Source organism: Gymnoscopelus braueri (genome assembly GCF_963280865.1).
Source record: "Gymnoscopelus braueri genome assembly, chromosome: 4".
In the NCBI taxonomy this organism is placed as follows: Eukaryota; Metazoa; Chordata; class Actinopteri; order Myctophiformes; family Myctophidae; genus Gymnoscopelus; species Gymnoscopelus braueri.
Window position 1 is genome coordinate 2794034 of NC_137605.1, and position 19940 is coordinate 2813973.

Below are 19940 nucleotides of genomic sequence, written 5' to 3' on the forward strand. Positions count from 1 at the left end.
TGAGGAAAACCAAAAATCGCTGGCAGTGGGCGATTCATTTATGTCAGTGGTTTTCAACCGTTTCCATGCCAAGGACCCCTAAATTGATATACATTTGGCCGCGGACCCCCCCATCTGAAAATGTTTTGACCCCCCCAGAAGCAAAGATATCAGTTAATTTTCGCTTTAAAAAATATAAATATTCAAAGATATAAACACTTTTTCCAGGACTTTAAAAAAATAGCAGATCTACAATCTCATACTCGGTGCCGCGCTATGAGTTTGTAGATCTTCTATTTTTGTACCAGGGGGACTTTATGTATATTTAATCTGGCAGTGAAAGAGTTAACGTTCAGGCGAGTCTACTCCTTAGCGTTCAGTCCTTCTCGTTCAGCGGTGTCTCTCCATCTCCTCCTCCCTCAGAGTAGTGAGTCAGGGCCTGATGTCTGTTCCTGGAGGGGGCGTCCTTAAAGCAGAGCCCACAGTCCTCGCACGCGTACGGTAGCCCCGCCCCCAGCCCCGCCCGCGCCGCCGCCGCCCGGGGCTTGTTGTCCTCAGCGGCGGCGCCGGGAGCTCTGCTGGGACCCGGAGCGGCGCGCTGCGACGTGTCACCGCCGACGCAACCGCCCCGGGACGAAGCAGAAGAAGAAGAACTGGCCCCCCGGGGCCGCCCGGCCACGCCCCCCCCGTGTCCCGTCGGGCCGCGGTACAGACCCGCCCCAGCCGCGGCGGCGGTGGCTCCACCTCCGCCTCCGGCGGGCTCAGGGAGGATGCCGTGGACGGCGCGGTAGTGGAAGCGGATGCCGGAGCGGTTGGAGAAGGCCTTCCCACACAGGCTGCAGAGGAACGGCCGCTCGCCGGTGTGGATGCGGATGTGGATCTTCAGCGCCCCCGACTGGGTGAAACACTTACCGCACTGCAAGGAAAACACAAGCACAAGCAGGGTCAGATCATCAAAGCTCTTATCTGACCCGCTTCCTATGCTATCAATGCTATCAATGCTATCAATGCTTCCAATGCTATCAATGCTATCAATGCTATCAATGCTATCAATGCTTCCAATGCTATCAATGCTATCAATGCTATCAATGCTATCAATGCTATCAATGCACTGGATGGGCGAAGTAGGCGACATACTGACCTACCCGTGATTTATCAGACCATTCATTGGGTGTAAATCAGGAGATACTGGCTGAGCAGTCCCCACAACATGATTTATGATTCTGTTCCTATCGGTACATAGGCTGCCCTAGCGCGGTCTGATATCTGGTGTAGAGGGGCGGGTTCAAAATCTCTGGAGAAAAATTCCGCGAGATCCCATTGGTTCACCGATCTGTCCGTCAGCCCCCGCCCCGCCCCATGCCCCTCCTCCTCCCCAATGTGCAGCATTGAGAGCCCTGACGTCGCAACATTTGGAGCGACGCCCACTGCACTCTGGTTGGTTGGGGAAATGAAACACTTCGTATGCCAGGAACGTCAACAGGCTCCAGGCGGTCCAGGCTCTTATTTTTGAGCAAAACGCGAAGGGAAATAAAAGCCTGGAGATCGAGGCTAATCGGTACATAACTCAGACGGCGCTGAGTAGTCTCAACGTTCAGCACGGCAAATCGCTCGCTTTAGCTCGCTCGGTGGTGCCTCACGTGGTTCCAGTTCGCGCCTCCGTCATGGTCCCAAAACATAGGGTGACCATACGTCCTCTTTTACCCGGACATGTCCTCTTTTGAGGTGCTGTCCGGCCTGTCCGGGGGGAGTTTATAAAAACCTTCAAATGTCCGGTGTTTTGGGATATTTTTTTTTTTTTTACACTGAAAGCGCTAAATATGGTCCTTCCGTAACCCTGGTTCCGCAACACGGCTGCTGACAGGCTGCTGGAGGCACACGTGACTCACGTGTGCCTCCAGCAGCCTGTCAGCAGACGTGACCAAACACACACACACTCACACACACACTCACTCACTCACTCACTCACACAGACACACACGGAACAGTGTCGCGCTCAGCGCTGCCTATCATTGCTCCCCGAAAAAGTTACACAGACAGACAGAGGCGGAGAAAATGCCGAAACGCAAATGTAACTTCACGGATGAAATGCGCAAAAAGTACCTGTGTTTTTGTCTGGGTCGTGACAAATGCGAAGCAGAGAGCATGAGAGAGATGTTATTTTGAAGAATGGGGTACCGAAACATTAAATAACAGGCTACTTCTCTATTTTCTTTTGTTTAATTAACAGGTTTTGAGGCATTTTTTACATTTTTACATTATAGACATGAGAGAGGTTATTTTGAAGAATGGCTCCCCCAAAATAATTAAATAACATAACCCTAACCTAACCCTAACCCTAACCTTAAAACCGAAATAAAGTAAAAAAAAAACAGTTACAAAATCCACCCAAAATCCACCCATTTTTGCCCAAAAAAACGGCCAAAACCGCCCAGAACCGCCCCAAAAAACGGCCAAAACCGCCCAGAACCGCCCCAAAAAATCGCGCGCGCGCGCGTGCATTCGTTAGGTGTCCTCTTTTTGGGAATTCAGAATATGGTCACCCTACAAAACAAAGAAAAATAGGTTTTATAAGTCATCTCCGTCGGTAGGTCAGTATGTCTTGATAACACCCAATGAATGGTCTGATAAATGGCGGGTAGGTCAGTACGTCGCCTACTTCCCCCATTCAATGGTCTGATAAAACGTGATAATGTCCCATTCAATGCATTGATCAGCATCCGAATCAGCTGCTTATCTCCATGTTCATCTTATCTCCACGTTTTAACTTTTCATGAATCTCCGGTGTTTACACAAAAACGCTAAATAAACAGCTTACATTTTGGGAAAGTGAAAAACGGGCTTCCTCACTGACTGCATGTGCTTATGGTCAACGCCCTGTGCAAGTTCAGATCTATTGCTCAACCCACTGAGGAGACAAATGGAACCAAATGTTCCACTTGGTCCAGGCAAGGACCCCTGTCCTTGCCTCTCTACACTGGCTCCCCGTAAATTTTTGAATAGATTTTAAGGTGTTTTTATTTACCGTAATTTTCGCACTATAAGCCGCACCTGAATATAAGCCGCAGCAGCTAAATTGAATGATTTGTACATATATAAGCCGCACTGGACTGCGGGTGTAAAATCCATAGATTTAGGAGGTCCCCTAGTGGCCGTTAGCTGTAAAATCCATAGATAAGCCGCACCGTTATATAAGCCGCAGGGTCGAAAAATTGGAAAAAAGTTGCGGCTTATAGTCCGAAATTTACGGTATATTCAAATCATTAAATGGGCTGGCTCCATCCTACCTCTCCGCTCTTGTGAAACCCTACAGTATGTCCCAGCCAGGGATTTGAGGTCTGCTGACACGTTTTTGCTCGAGGTTCCAACCCGAACATTAAAAAAGACCAGGGGTGACCACTCTTTCACGGCCACGGCCCCGCGACTCTGGAACAGCCTGCCCCTCCACATCCTATCCCCCCAATCGATCGGGGTTTTTAAGGCAAAACTTAAAACCCATTTTTTTCCCTCGCTTTTAATAGCATTTAATTACATATTTTGCTTCTATCTCTGCCTATTCATAATTATGTCTATGTACGTATTATTTAAGTATTTAGCCTATTTGTAATTACTATTTATAAATTTTCTCCTCCCCTCTTTTATGTTGTCTTTTAAAGTGTTTTCCTTTGTTGCTCTGAAATGTTTTGTGAACTTGTTCTGTCGTTTTTGCATTGATGTTTTTGAATTTGCCTGTACAGCACTTTGGTTCAGCTTGCCTGTTTGTGAATGTGCTATATAAATAAAGCTTGATTTGATTTGATTTGATTTGATATGTATCCACAAATGGAAAACAGTTCCATTTGAACAATTGTCAGAGTTAAGAGAAAATCATGAGCAGACGCTTTCTAAGACACAGTTTAACTTCATCAGTTGGACTGTTGATGTGGGTCGTCTGTTGATGTTTTCTACCTGAAGACACAAAGAGGACAACCCAGAGCTTTGAGAGGATTGGATGACTTGTCTTGGTTCTACTGGATCTATCTCTTCTCCACTAGTTCCTCTCTAACATTTTAGTCTACTTTTTAGTTGTTGACGAAATTGTCAATATATTTAGTCATAGTTTCAGTTTTTATTTAGTTTTTATCATCTTTTTTCATCGCATATTCAAGGATTTTTCCCCGCGTTTTTTTCTGGAGGGTCTAATAATATATACAAACCTGTGTGCAGTGGGACTTCCGGTATGACACCAGCAGGAGTGGCTGTGTAGTTCAAGAGCTCCCAGACAGGGTCTATTTTATTCCCCTATTTTTCAACATACCCCGAGTTAAAAACACAAAATGAACGGGGAAAACCAAGGAAAGAACAATACTAGTAGAGGTAAATCATCTCAAAGACAGGATAGAAGTGAAAGAAGGACAAGAGACGACAGACACGACGAAGACGCGGAAAACAACCAGGACGCCATGTCAGGCCTACAAGCCAGTATGTCCGCCATACATGCTGAAATAAAAGCCATCCGGACCGATGTTAAACACGAGCTAAACGACTTTAAAGACTCTTTTACCAAACAAATGAGCAAGGATCTGGCAGATTTCAGAGAGGAGATCTACGGCAAACTCAACACACTAATCTCCGACACAAAGGACACGGCGAGCAACGTGGCGGAACTCCAAATAAGGGTATCAGATTCGGAGGAATGGTGCACTGAAGCCAAAGAGGTAATATGCATGCTTGTGGAAGAACAAGAAAAAATGCGTATAAAATTAACGGAGAACGAGATGCATTCACGCAGAGTTAACCTACGCCTATACGGAGTGGCAGAAGAAACTGAGGGAATCAACATGATGGAGTTTATTAACAATTTTATTAAAACAGAGTTGGACCTTGACATGGACCTGGGCATAATAAACGTATTATTATGTCACAGATCACTCGCTTCTAAACCACCACCTACTTCTAACCCCCGCTCGATCGTGATGTGCTTTATGGACGGGAGGATTAAGGAACTGGTTCGTAACACTGCATGGAAGAAGAAAACTGTTCTTCTAAATGGGAAAAGAGTGTTCTTCGACAATGATTATCCACCGGAGATACAGAAGAAAAGAATGGCATACGCCCCGCTCCGTCTGATTCTAAAAAATAAAGGAATACCCTTCCACACCCCCCCACCAGCGAAACTACGAGTCTTCTATGACGGTGCGGGATTCCCCAGCGTCACCTACAACAGTGCGGGGGAGGCGAAAGAGGATTTGAAGAAGAAGGGGTTAATGGCGACCGAGGATGACGACGAGGAACAACAGCACACAACCACCTCTACCGCCGCGGCCGCAGACAGCCTGGCGAGGCTGCAGAAAACATCCTGGATAAAGGTGGGCAAATCGACCCACCGTAAACAAGCAGCACAACGGGAGAGAGTGGTACGGAGGCTTCAGGAATTCCGCCACACCGCGACGACGAGTTCAAAGGACGACACCACAGCGACCGCAGATTAGAACGTCACTTTTTTTGTCCTTTTTTTCTTTCTCTCTTTTTTTTTATTTTTTGTCAATGAAAACCACCTACATGGTAAGACCAACCCATACTGGCCAACGAATACTTAAGGTAAAAACGGATAAATAACATTGAGGAAAGGACAGTAGGAACTTGGAAATACTTTTGTTTTATTAAGACTACTATTATTTTGTACTTTAAACCTGATTAAATAACAGTATAATTCTGAGATGTTTACCCATACTGTCCAACGAACAGTTAATGTAAAAATGGATAAATAACACTAAGGGAAGGACAGTAGGAACCTGGAAATGCTTTTGTTTTATTAAGACTACTATTAGTATTATTATTTTTAAACCAGACTAAATATCAGTATTGTTCTGAGATATTTACCCTACCATAGACCTTTTGAAAAAAATACAGACCTTTTGTCTGGGAAGCCAAGGGCTCCACCTAGTGTCATTATGTGCACTGAATTACTGAAACACAGCAATCAGTTAGCACAACAGAGGCCCTCTGTAAAACAGAGGTTTTCCTTTACACCTGAGGTATTGCTTAAAGAAGAAACCTCACTTTTGGAAGTCATTTATTTTATAAGTTTATTTTTATTTCTACGTTTTATTTCTATGTTACACGATACTGTAAATAGTTATGTTGAAAGGGTAAGGTCTACCTGGGTTTGCAATGAAAAAATCTTCTACTACATTAGATGGCACAACAAGAATATAAGATAATTACACTCAATGTAAACGGGCTACAGAACCCAATTAAAAGAAACAAAATAATAACTAAGATGAAAAGGGAAAACCAACAAATAATTTTTTGGCAAGAAACACATATGTTACGAAAGGAACACGAAAAACTGAAAAAAATGGGATTTAAAAATACATTCTATTCATCTTACAACAAGGGAAATGCAAGAGGTGTTGCAATACTTATTTCAAATAAAGTAACTTTTCAACCCACCACACAAATAGCTGACAAAGATGGACGCTATATTTTGGTAAAGGGGATTTTGGATTCTAAAGAAGTAACACTACTTAACGTTTATAGACCACCAGGACAGGACAAACTATTAATTAAGAAAATTTTTGAGTTGATTACTACTGAAGTTACAGGCCTACTTATTACAGCTGGGGACTGGAATATTCAATTACAGACTAAGGACTCCTCAAATCCCCGGAAAAAAGTTAACCCTGAATCACTGTACGTAAAAAAGCTACTTAAAGAGACAGGCATGTTTGATGTGTGGAGGGATCTCAACCCAACAGCAAAACAATTTAGTTTTTTTTCTTATCCACATGGGGTCCACAGTAGACTTGACTATTTTTTTATGTTCAACACAGAAAGACATAGAATTATAGACTGTAACATAGGGGTCAAAGATGTGTCTGATCACGCAGGAATTTACCTAAGGCTTAACCTGGATGTTCAACCCAAAAACACAGTATGGAGACTTAACACAAGTCTCCTAAATAACCCCCAATTTCAGGAATATGTTAAAAAAGAAATAAAGGAATATTTAGAGTTTAACGACAATGAGGAAATAACACCTAGTGTTCTCTGGGACTCTGGAAAATGTGTGATTCGAGGAAAATTAATACTGTGGTCATCTAAACATAAAAAATTACAACAAAAACAGGTGTCTGACTTAACAAAAAAGTTGGAAAATTTGGAACAAAAACATGTGGACTCAAACGATCCCCAAATACTAGAACAAATAAATACAACAAAACAGGGTCTAAATAAGATTCTAGATAAACAAGTGGAAATTAAGCTTAAATATGTAAAACAAAGATACTATGAAAATGGGCCTAAAGCAAAGAAAATGTTGGCATGGAAACTACAGAAAGAACAGACTGAAAGATCAATTTTTAAAATCAAAGACCCAGATACCAACAAGCTGGGTTACACTACAGAGGAAATACAGCATTCATTTGAAAAATACTATAAGAAATTATATACACAGCCGAAAGCAGCAGCACCCTCCCTTGTACAAGACTTTTTGGAATCCCTGGACTTACCATCAATAGGTACAGAACAAAATAAGGGGTTAACTCAGGACATAACAACAACAGAAATCAACAATGCTATATCCAGGCTGAAAACAAATAAAATGCCGGGAGGTGACGGTTTTCAGGCTGAATGGTATAAATCATTTAGAGAATCACTGACACCTATGCTTGAAAAATGTTTTAACCATGTTCTCCGGGGCGGAGAGACACCTGTGTCTTGGAGACAGGCTATAATATCTGTGATTCCAAAGGTGGGCAAAGACAGGACAGAATGCAGTTCTTATAGACCTATTTCTGTACTGAACATAGACTACAGACTGTTCGCCTCAATAATGGCAAAACGGCTTGAAAACATACTCCCAGACCTAGTCGACACAGACCAAACCGGTTTTATAAAAAACAGGCAAACACAGGACAATGTCAGACGTGCCTTGTTTTTGATAGAGGGTATGAGCAAAAGCAATGAAAAGTTCTTAGCTATTAGTTTAGACGCGGAAAAAGCCTTCGACTCTTGCCGTTGGGAATTCTTATACATGATACTTCAACGCCTTGGTTTTGACGAAAAAATTATAAATTGCCTTAAAACTCTATATCACCAGCCGACTGCCAGAGTTAAAATAAACGGCAGCTTATCAGGAGTAATCAACCTGGAACGGGGATGTCGTCAAGGTTGTAATTTAAGCCCCGCCCTCTTTGCGCTATTTATAGAAGCACTAGCACAGACAATAAGGGAGGATGACTCCATAACTGGGGTCTCACTTAACGGTAAAGAACACAAGATATGCCTTTACGCGGACGATGTACTTGTCACACTTTCCGACCCCGATACCAGTCTACCAAAACTCATGTCCTGTCTTGAAAAATATGGTTCATATTCTGGATACAAACTAAATGTAAACAAAACTCAAACCCTTTCCTTCAATTACTCACCACAAGAGAATATATGTAAAAAATATAACTTCAAATGGAACTCAGATGTTGTTAAATATTTGGGCATTAATATACCAAAAGATCTAGCCAACACTTATAAAGAAAATTATGACCCAATCACAAAAGAAATACAAAAGGATTTGGATAGATGGGTACCGCTGATTTTTGGTATGTACGACCGAATAGAGACCATAAAAATGAACATTTTGCCACGATTGCTATTCCTATTTCAATCACTACCTGTGGAAATTCCAAAGAAACAATTTGATAACTGGAATAGAATGATCTCCAGGTTCATTTGGAGAGGTCAGAAACCTAGAATACGTTTCAAAACTTTACAACTACCAAAAGATAAGGGAGGCATGTCTCTCCCTTGCCTGGAAGATTATTATAAAGCAGCACAATTAAGATACTTAGTTTGTTGGTGCAACAATGAATATGATGCTAAATGGAAGGACATAGAACTGGACCAACTGAATGTCCCTCTCCAGGCCATACTGGGTGATAAAACACTCATGAAGCAGCACATAAAAGAAATAAGCGACTGGACAAAGGTCCCCCTAAATATTTGGTTTAAAGAATGCAAAGACCAAAAAATAGAAAGAGAGGTACGTTTATTAAAATGGGTGGCATATGATAAAGACTTTCCACCAGCACAGCAGGACTCTAGATTTAAACGATGGAATCGGTACGGTATTACAACATACTGTCTGATTTCATCCAATACAGGCTTGGAGAGCTTCCAATACCTCATTGATAACCATAATCTAGAGAAACAGGATTTCTACAGGTACTTGCAGTTAAGGCATCATTTTGACAAAAACATAATGGTAGAGAAAAACGAAACAGACCTCATCAATATTTTCATTGATGCCTACAAAGGCAATATCACCAAAAAACTGGTATCGAGAATCTATTCAAGTCTACAGACCGCTAGGAACCACTCCACCCTCTATGTTAAACTTAAATGGGAAGAAGAAGCAGGCATAACCCTGACAGAGGACGAATGGCTGAATATATGTAATACAACAACCACTACCACTAGTTCTGGCCTTTGGAGAGAGTTCTCATGGAAGAACATGATTAGGTTCTTTATTACTCCAAGGAGAAAATACTTACAAAAAGGTACACCAGAGTCAGGGAACTGCTGGAGAGACTGCAATAAGACAATGGCTGACCACTTCCATATATTCTGGGACTGTCCAATAACCCAAAACTATTGGCTAGACATCGTATCAGATATCAACACGATAATGGGTTCTGAACTTGAATGTACTTTTACCAATATTTACCTGAGTAACATACCAACCAAATTTAGCACCGCAGATAAATACCTTCTTAAAATACTGCTGGTAGCCGGCAAAAAGGCTATAACCAGGAAATGGCTGGACAAAAATTCACCAACAAAGGGGGAGTGGATAGCCATTGTGCAGAACATATACGAAATGGAGAAACTAACATATTCTGTAAGACTCTGTATGGATAAATTTTGTAAATACTGGTTAAAATGGATATTACATATGAAAATGATTGTGTGAAAGACCATTGAAAATGTGGGGGTTTATATATCTGTATATACGTACAAGTACGTGAATCTGTGATATGTGTGGAGGTACACTGCTTGAATTATTACTATTACTTTATTTCTTTTATGTTACATACTTTTTTTTTTTTTTTTTTTTTTCCTGTACGTTCTACTTCTTGTTTTTTTTATTTATTTATTTATTTATTTTTTTTCTAAACATGTATGCTTATATATTTTCTTTCCTACATAATTCCTTTCTGCAATACTTGGAAACCTGCTCCAAAACTCAGGAATGTATCACTGGAATAGCGACTGACAAAAATTCATGGACTTTAACAACAAAGACAATCAGACTGAGACCTCTCAACAAGAGAACTGAAGTTACCTTAGCTTAGGTTTTCTCTCCTCTGGACTGAATAGCCCGCAACATATGAGTGTTAAAATATAACGAAAATGTACTCATCTAATGTAATGTGATGCCCAAAATGACCTACCTGTTCTAAAGAAGAAAAAAGAATAAAAACAAAGTTTAAAAAAAAAAAACCTGTGTGCAGTGGTAGGGTTTCTCCCCGGTGTGCGTGCGTTGGTGCGCCCGCACCCCGGCCAGGTGGGGGAAGCCTCGGCCGCAGTAGTTGCAGGAGTAGGGCCGCTCGCCGGTGTGGATGCGCCTGTGGATCTTCAGCGCCCCCGACTGGCTGAAGCTCTTGCCGCAGTCGGAGCAGGTGTAGGGGCGTGCGCCCGTGTGCACGTTGAGGTGGATGCGCAGGTTGCTGTGAGAGTTGAAGGAGCGGCCGCACTCTGTGCAGATGAACCCGCCCTGCGTGTGTAGGGGGGGGGGGGGGGGGGCAACGGTCAATCCAACTAATCGATTTAACCCAGTGGTTTTCAACCATTTTCGTGCCAAGGACCCCTAAATTGATATACATTCGGCCGCGGACCCTCATCTGAAAATGTCTTGTTCCAGGGACCCCCAGAAGCAAAGATTTGAGTTAAAACTTTGCACACACTTTAAAGATTTTTCAAAAATAGCAGATCTGCAAGCTCATAGCGCTAAGTGGTTAAAGTGATTCTGACGCTATGTTAAACTAATTTCGCTGGGGACCCCCTGGTACCCCCCCCCCCCCCCCCCCCAAGGACCACTGGTTGAAAACCAGTGTCCTAGTAGATAAAGTAATGGACAGAATAATGTGGTAGAAGGTAGAAAATGTAAAGTTACATTGTTTACCTGCTTGTTGGCGTGTTCGGAGCGCTGGTGGTGCAGCAGCTGCGAGGGCCGGGCGAAGGAGGCGGGGCAATGCATGCAGGGGTGTGGCAGCGAGGACGACGAAGAAGAGCCGCCGCCGCTGGCCGCCCCGGCGCTCCGACCGCCGCCGGCTCCCTGCGCCCGCTGGTCACCGCCGCCGCCGCCGTGGTGATGCTGCTGCTGGCGGCACAGGTGGGCGCAGGTGGCGAAGGCGTAGCAGGGGAAGGCGGTCTGCGGCGGGTGGCGGGGGGCTCTGCCGTGGTGGTGGGCGTGGGCGTGGTGGGCAGAGAGCTGGGGGCACGGCAGGCAGGCGGTGAACGCACAGGGGTGGAAGTGGTGACGGCCGTGGGGCGAGTCCGCTGCTGCCCCCTCCTGGTGATGGAAGGCAATTTTACAATTTAGGCAATTTGGCGGACGCTCTGATCCAGAGAGAAAAATAACTCACATTTTTTACTCAAGTAAAAGTATCGCTACTGCAATGTAGAAATACTTTTACAAGTAAAAGTCTGGAATTCGAAATTTACTTGAGTAAAAGTGCAAAATTTGTTATTTGGAAACCGTAAAATAGATATTCAAGTACAAATGATGATAGATAATGTTAACATTGAAAGGGTATATGAAAATAAATTTCTGGGTGTATTACTGAACCACAAAATCTGCTGGAAACCCCATATAAGTTATGTAAGAAGCAAGCTAGCACGGAGCATTGCAGTTCTGGGGAAAACAAAACACATTTTGGATCATAAATCACTTCATATTTTATATTGCTCACTTATTCTACCATATCTCAATTATTGTGTAGAGATTTGGGGTAACACTTATAAAGGAAATCTAAAACCATTATGCATTCTGCAAAAAAGAGCCATTAGAATAGTTAACAAGGTAGGCTATCTAGATCACACTAATATACTATTTTCAAAATCACATGCCATGAAGTTCATGGACCTTGTTGAATATAAGACCTCACTAATCATGTTCAGAGCAAGAAACAAACTATTGCCAGGTAACATACAAAAAATGTTTGGTGACAGAGAGGGGGGTTACAATTTAAGACGAGAACTTAATCTAAAAATGCATTATGTTGGTTCAACCTTGAAAAGTATGTGCATTTCAGTTCATGGAGTGAAATTGTGGAATGGACTGAGTTTGGAGGTTCAGCAAAGTCCAAATTTGAATCACTTCAAGAAGGTTTATAAATGTGTCATATTTAAGAGATATTTGGTTGAGGAGGGGCCATGTGGACCTATGTAGATAGAGTATCTACTAGTAGGGTTGGTTTTATTTTAATTTTATTGTATCTCTGTTATTACTGCGGTTATTTTTAATTGTTCTATTTTTATATTTTCTTTTTAACATGCAGTGGAGATGTTTAGGTGTGAATACATTTATTTTTTTCAAAAAATGTGAAAACTGCTAGTGAAAAAGGGGGTAGGAGTTTATAAGTTTTATTTCTACTCCTTTTCGGACAGCGTTGTTGTTTTTTTTCTACAGTTTTGCATTCTATTTGTCTTTTATTAATGATGTTCGAAATAAAAATCATTCATTCATTCATTCATTCAAAAGTATTGGTATCAAAATGTATTTTGGACAAGTTTTCAAATGTATAAAATGTCTAAAAAATCTTTTGAAAATAGCAGATCTACAAGCTCACAATGCACACTTGTCATATTTTTTTATAATACATTATTGATCACTGGTTTAACATAATTTATAAGCCACTATAAGTGGTGATAGGGCTGTCATGATCAGGGGAAAAACCTTTAATTATAAAAAATAGCTGATCTACAAAAATCACACGCTGTGATGCAATGCGTTGTGAGCTTGTAGACGGGCTATTTTGTAAAGCCTTATTAATTGACTGTACAAAGTATATCAATCCAGTTCTCTTTTTACTCTTCATGCTATTTTTTTTGTTTGAAAAGGATATGAAATGGGTTTTTTTTTCGACAGATTAATTTATACAGATGAATGGACAATTATGCAAAAAATTATGACGATTATTTCAGATAATTGCGGTGATCAGTGGTGTAAAGTAACTAAGTACATTTACTCAAGTACTGTACTTTTGAGTTACTTTTACTTTACTGGAGTATTTCCAATTGTCTATACTTTTACTTCTACTCCACTACATCTCAGAGGCAAATATTGCATAATTATGCGAAAACTTTAGTTATACTAGTTACTTTGCAGATATACATTATTACATTATAAAACATACATTAGCCACTTTAGCCCTATTTTATACATAGGCTATTTGAAAATAGCAAGCTCACAACATGTTGCATCGTGACGCGTTGTGAGCTTGTAGATCTGCTATTTTCAAACATTTTAGCACTTTTACTTTTGGTACTTTAAGTACATTTTGATACCAATACTTTTGTACTTTTACTCAAGTAAATCTTTAATTCCAGACTTTTACTTGTAGTAGTTACATTGCAGTATTGATACTTTTACTTAACTCATTCAGTGCCACATGACGTCTAAGACGTCATAAAAAAATAAATTTAAAAAAATCATTTTTTGGAAAAAAAGGTTCAGAACCCAAGATATGATGATATGAAGATTTGCTGCTCCATTCACTTCTTGTTTAACTTCTTACTGAAAAAGGCTGTATCTCGGATCCTGAGCACTTTTTTTTTACAATGAATTTTGGCTGTGGCACTCAGAGCCAAACTTCCATAAATAAGAATGGCACTGAAGTTAAGTGAAGAATTTGAGTACTTTTTCCACCACTGCTTTTACTTAAAGGCATACTAGGTAATGTTTTCAACAAAACTAAAGTTAAATTGTATATCTTTTGTGAGTGGCAAAAGTTTCACAACACCCACTCCATGAATTTCACCCCCGGAAGCCTTTTATTTATATATTTTCTATTGAACGTGGACGGGGGGGACTTTCCCGGGAAAATGACGTTCCTGGCCAACGTCATGACGTCGTGGCCGACGTCGGCCAGGAAATACCGCAACGGTTTCCTGTTTGGCCAGGAACTACCGCGCTAATAACAAAAAGGAACCTCACGCTGATTTTAAGAGAATGTAGGATTGGAAGATCGAAAAAGAACAGAAAAAGAAAGCACAGCTCATGGTAACTAATGCTCCACTGGCTAAGAGAAACGATCCACAGATAGTATAAAACAATTAAAAGAACGCTTTTTGAAACGCTTCCGGCTTCCGGTGAAAACGAATGGAATTCTGGGTAATCGAGGACTAGGGAAATTGTATGCAGTGACGGTAGTGACCAGCAGAGGTTGCTAAAAATCGTTATTTGTGATTCTGCATTGTACAACTTTAAGTGAAGAATTTGAGTACTTTTTAGTTAAGTGAAGTTAAGTGAAGAATTTTAGTACTTTTTCCCACCAGTGGCGGTGATAGAGATGATCATTGTGACGGGTGGGGGGTGGGGGGTGGGGGGTGTGGTCTACCTGGTGTCCCAGCAGCTGGGCACAGGTCTGGAGGCTGCACAGGCAGGGGAACATGGGCAGGTGGTGGTGGGGGTGGGGGTGGGGGGGCAGGTGGGCCGGGGAGCCGCGGGACCCCCCCGAGCCCTCCGACGTGTGGTCTGAAGCCTGGCCCGGGCTGAGGGGGGGGGCGGCGTCACGGGGGTCTTTATCCTGTGTCTGCTGGAGCAAGGGTCAGTGTTACCGTTCAGGGGTCTTCAACGTTTTCAGGCCAAGGACCCCCTAGCTGAGAAAGAGATGGAAGCAGGGACCCCCTCCTGTTTGTTTTTTTTACTTGGTCTGCTCTTTTTTTCCTCTAAACCTATAACCTCTTTGCCAAAAATAGCAGATCTACAAGCTCACAACGCCTCGCGCTGCGAGGCGTTGTGAGCTTGTAGATCTGCTATTTTTGGCTAAAGTTCTCCCTAAGAAAAGGGATGCTAGGGTTCGAGTGGTTAATGTAAAAAAAAAAAAGTTTTGGCGGACCCCCTGTAGTAACTCTGAGGACCCCCTAGAGGTCACGGACCCCCTGTTGAAGAGCCCTGTTATAGTTAACTAAAAACTAACCACATATTATCACTAACTAACAAACAAACAAAAAAACACACATATTAAAGTAAAGAAAACAACAAGGCTTTATAACGACAACAACAACAGAATGATAACTGTATCTGTGTAGTTTGTTTACAAAACAAACTAAAACTTAGTAAAATCATAGAGAAAACGTCCTCAGATTTCAGGCCTATTTCATACATACTGTAAGATCAGTATTTTTGTCTGGACATTAAGTCTAGTCTTCCAGTCATTATGGCTGTGCCAGCTCTAAGCCCTGGTGTCAAAAAACTAATGTCTTCAAAATACTTATAGTGAAATAGTGATAATAGCAGCTCACAACCCGTCGCATCGTGACGGGTTGTGAGCTTGTAGATCGGCTATTTTAAGAAAAAATCTGAAGCTTTTTGAAACTTGCCCTACCTCATATTACAACTAAACTAGCAAAACCACTTAAATAAAACAATTAAAACTAAACTGACATTGAAAACAAAAAGTAAAAAATAAAATAAAAAATAAATAATAATAATGACCTGTGTGTGGAGCTGCCCGGGGGGCCGGGTGGTCCCCGGGTGGGTGGAGGAGGAGGTGCTGCTGGGTCCGCTGGGGTCCTGGACGGGCAGACACAGGCTCAGAGGAGCAGAGGAGATCAGGTCTTTGGCGTGACGGGAGGACGAGGAGGGAGGAGGAGCAGGAGGAGGAGGAGCAGGAGGAGGAGGAGGCTGTCTGGGTTTTAGCGTCTCGAAGACGGGAGGCGGGGAGGAGAAGGGACAACCTGGACACGTGCAGCCATGATGCTCCCCTAGAGCTGAGGAGCAAGAACACAACGTTATGAATGAATGGAAACACGTCCAATAGACCTTTTTTTCCAAGGCAGTCATATTGACGTGAAATAGTAGGACAAACATAAGGGTTTATCAACTTTACTCATTAAAGGGATATTTCACTTTCAAAAAAACTTTTGGTCATTTTATCATCTACTCAGGCCGTTGTGAACCCCCCAGACAGTTTTTAAGTTGCTTAATTCAGTATTTAGATATTGATATTCATTTAATCAGACACGCCCCCTTCCTATACAAACCCATTGTAACTTCAAACTCCATTTTAACCATCTTAAATTCATCAAAAACACCCGTCCTTGGTTCTGGTGACTCATACCGCCCCCCTAATACGCGAGGGGGCCGTATTTTTTCAATTACTTTTTTCATTTATTTTTAATATTTTTTTTGGAAAATGAAAGAAAATAAATACAATAAAAAAATAAAATAAAATAAATGAAAAGAATTATCGGAAAAACACGGCCCCCTCACGCATTAGGAGGGTAGGGTGAGTCACCAGAACCAAGGACGGGTATTTTTGATGAATCTAACATGGTTAAAATGAAGTTTGAAGTTACAATGGGTTTGTATAGGAAGGGGGCGTGTCTGTTAAAATGAATATCAAATATCTAAATACTGAATCAAGCGACTTAAAAACTGTCTGGGGGATTCACAAAGGCCTGAGTAGACGATAAAATGACCAAAAGTTTTTTTGAAAGTGAAATATCCCTTTAAGGTTTCATCACATTTACCGCAGCATGGCCTGTTCCTGTGAGCAAACATTGGCAGCCATGAGTGCACAATATCCGTTAAGATGTTGAGCGTTACATATATTTAACTGTTACTTTCTATACAGAGTTATACTCACTCTCCCCTCCTCGTCTGTCTCTCATCTGTCCGCTACGTTCTGCCGTCTGGCGGTTGTGTGCTGCTGGATCCGTCTTGTCCTGGGGCAGGGGTCGGTCCTGGGGCAGGGGTCTGTCCTGGGGCAGGGGTCTGTCCTGGGGCAGGGGTCTGTCCTGGGGCTGGGACAGGGGTCTGGCCTGGGGCTGGGGCAGGGGTCTGTCCTGGGGCAGGGGTCTGTCCTGGGGCTGGGACAGGGGTCTGGCCTGGGGTACGGGTGCCAGGCCGGCCCCCTTCAGCCCCAGGGCGTCGGCCCCCGGCCCCCCTCCTGCCACCCCCCAGGCCAGGTGGAAGGCCTGGTCCTGGTGGTGCTGCTGCTCCCTCATGGTGGACTGATGGTGGTGGATGGAGCTGCTTCCAGACGTCAGCAGATCTCCAATAAACTGCTGCATCTCCAGCCAGGAGGTCTGACCATGCTGCTGCTGCTGCTGCTGCACGTAAAACACACAGAATCAGAATCAGGTTTATCGTCACATCACAGGTTTTTACAAGGTAAAAAAAAAGTGGGTGAAATTCGCTTTCGCACGTCGTTCCCATCGCAACGTTGTTTCCATAGACAGAAGAGGGGGGGAAAGAAGAGGGGTGGGGGGGGGGGGCAAGTGGGAACGGAGATCAAACAAGAGAACAACAAAAAGGTCAAACAAGTTATCTACATATTTACACCTGAGATTAAAAATATATGACGAAGGTGTCTGAGCATAGCAGCAATGTATACTGTGCATGATATACTTATGGATGTAGGTTAAGGTGCTTAGAGAGAAATATATGCTATATCAACCCAATCGCCCCAAATTGAAATACGCACGCACGCACGCACGCACACACACACACACACACACACACACACACACACACACACACACACACACACACACACACACACACACACACACACACACACACACACACACACACACACACACACACACACACACACACACTCTCATTACAATAACCTACCTGACCTGGCGGAGACCTGTGCTCCAACCGAGGAGCACTTTTTCTACTTGTTTTTGTTTTTTAACTGTTTATTAGCTCTGATTCATAGCGTTAAGGAGTTCCCCTTAAACTCCTTAACGGCTATGAATCAGAGCTAACTGTTTATATGACGTTTTTTGCATAGTATAGTAACTAGTATAGTTATTAAATGTTTCAATTAATTGAGTACAAAAGACCTCAATGGAAACAAGCCATAGGCTTTCTTGGGTGTAAAATCCTCTATAATAGCAGACCTGGTATTGAACTGTACTTTCCTGTGCTTTTTATTTTTTTAGCAAACAGCTGATAAAGTATTCAATCAATCAATCAATCAATCAATCAAAACACTGCCCTCTCAACCTGTAGTAAGGCTACCCAATGGAAGATGTACTAGTTATTATTATAATGTATATTAACCAGTGGTGGAAAGTAACTAAGTACATGTACTCAAGCACTGTACTTAAATACAATTTTGAGGTATTTGTACTTCACTTGAGTATTTCCAATTTCCAATACTTTTACTTCTACTCCACTACATCTCAGAGGCAAATATTGTACTTTTACTCCACTACAATTATTTGAAAACTTCAGTTACTAGTTACTTTACAGATATAAAGTATGATATTATGAAACATACATTAACCACTTTAGCCCTATTTTATACATAGGCTATTTGAAAATAGCAGATCTACAAGCTCACAACGCGTCGCATCGCGACGCGTTGTGAGCTTGTAGATCGGCTATTTTCAAATATTTAGTACTTTTACTTTTGGTACTTTAAGTACATTTTGATGCCAATACTTTTGTACTTTTACTCAAGTAATTTTTTTATTTTGGACTTTTACTTGTAACAGAGTATTTTTATATTGCAGTATTGGTACTTTTACTTAAGTAAAGAATTTGAGTACTTTTTCCACCACTGATATTAACATACATTAACATACAGATTTATTATAATGTATATTAACATACATTAACATACAGATTTATTATAATGTATATTAACATACACTACCATACAGATTTATTATATTGTATATTAACATACACTACCATACAGATTTATTATATTGTATATTAACATACATTGCAGATGTATTACAGATTGCAGCTTTTTTTTAATGTTATTGTTTTGCCGTTTTGGTTGAGGGTACAGAGAATTATTAATAATAATAAACAATGCAAAGCGTTTACTTTGACTGTATGTATGTAATGTATATTATTATGTCTATAATGCATAATATAATGTATAATAATATGTCTGCAGGCCTACAGTATAGTTCCAGTACTTACACTCTCACCGCGTCTGTCTTTGTCCATAAAGACATAAACACAATGCAGACTCTATCTGCATTCCTCCTTTACATCAACATGTTATATTATATATACATTATACAACATGTCAGCATGTTCATGTTCATAATGATACACATTCTATGATTATTATGAATCCTCCACGAAATATTCCATCACGTAGCGGAAAATAATGTACTTCCGGGTCTCGCTGCCGCCCACGTGACAGTATTTGTAGTCTTTTTTAGGTTCGATGCGGGAGGTTTGCGCCTACAAAACTACAAAACTACAAAACTACACCTGCAGCCTGGAAGAGAAAAAAAAAGGAAAGGAAAAAGAAAGAAAGAAAGAAAGAAAGAGAAAAGTCTAAATGAGAAAATGTATTGTTTGGGAAACTGTCTGAAAACCCTTTTCATTAAATAGCATATTTCACATGGACCAAGGACCCGACCGCAAGGACTTTTTTGAACAGACCTTTTAGACAAATTACTGTGCTGTTTTACATTTTTGCCTAATAAGATATTCAATCAATCAAACAAATCTACACGAATCAGAACCCAATGTTTTACCAAATAAACTAAACATTATACCCAAATGATTTTTTTTTTAATAAACATTTTCAATACAACAATGCATTGATATATTATTTTAAAAAGTACTTGTACTTTTGAATACCTTTAAAAACCATGTAGACCTACTTTTGAATACTTCATTATTTTTAAAAGCATGTACTCCAGTACTTAAACTCAAGTACACATTTGACAGAGCAACTTTCACAAGGAATATCAATACTTTGACT

At 41.4% G+C, this 19940-nt stretch overlaps 1 protein-coding gene across 1 annotated transcript; it reads right to left on the reverse strand.

Moving 5' to 3' along the window:
• Window positions 1-315: 315 nt before the first annotated feature.
• On the reverse strand, window positions 316-19269 carry LOC308084521 (uncharacterized protein). The gene is made up of 7 exons (XM_080427187.1): window positions 19142-19269; window positions 16836-17301; window positions 15683-15957; window positions 14583-14780; window positions 11144-11533; window positions 10463-10735; window positions 316-895 (listed from the first exon to the last, which is right to left on the reverse strand). The coding sequence occupies exons 1-7, from the start codon at window positions 19166-19168 to the stop codon at window positions 356-358; spliced, it is 2169 nt and encodes a 722-aa protein (XP_080283313.1). The 5' UTR covers window positions 19169-19269; the 3' UTR covers window positions 316-355.
• Window positions 19270-19940: the final 671 nt, after the last annotated feature.

What these genes read in the sequence shown, in the direction of transcription:
- LOC308084521 (XM_080427187.1), bottom strand. Translation starts at nt 19,168, where the DNA reads ATGGACAAAGACAGACGCGGTGAGAGT. An exon ending in AAGACAGACGCGGTGAGAGT is followed by an intron (nt 17,302 to 19,141) that starts GTAAGTACTGGA and finishes TTTTACGTGCAG; the next exon opens with CAGCAGCAGCAGCAGCATGG. An exon ending in CCGGGCAGCTCCACACACAG is followed by an intron (nt 14,781 to 15,682) that starts GTCATTATTATT and finishes CCCTTGCTCCAG; the next exon opens with CAGACACAGGATAAAGACCC.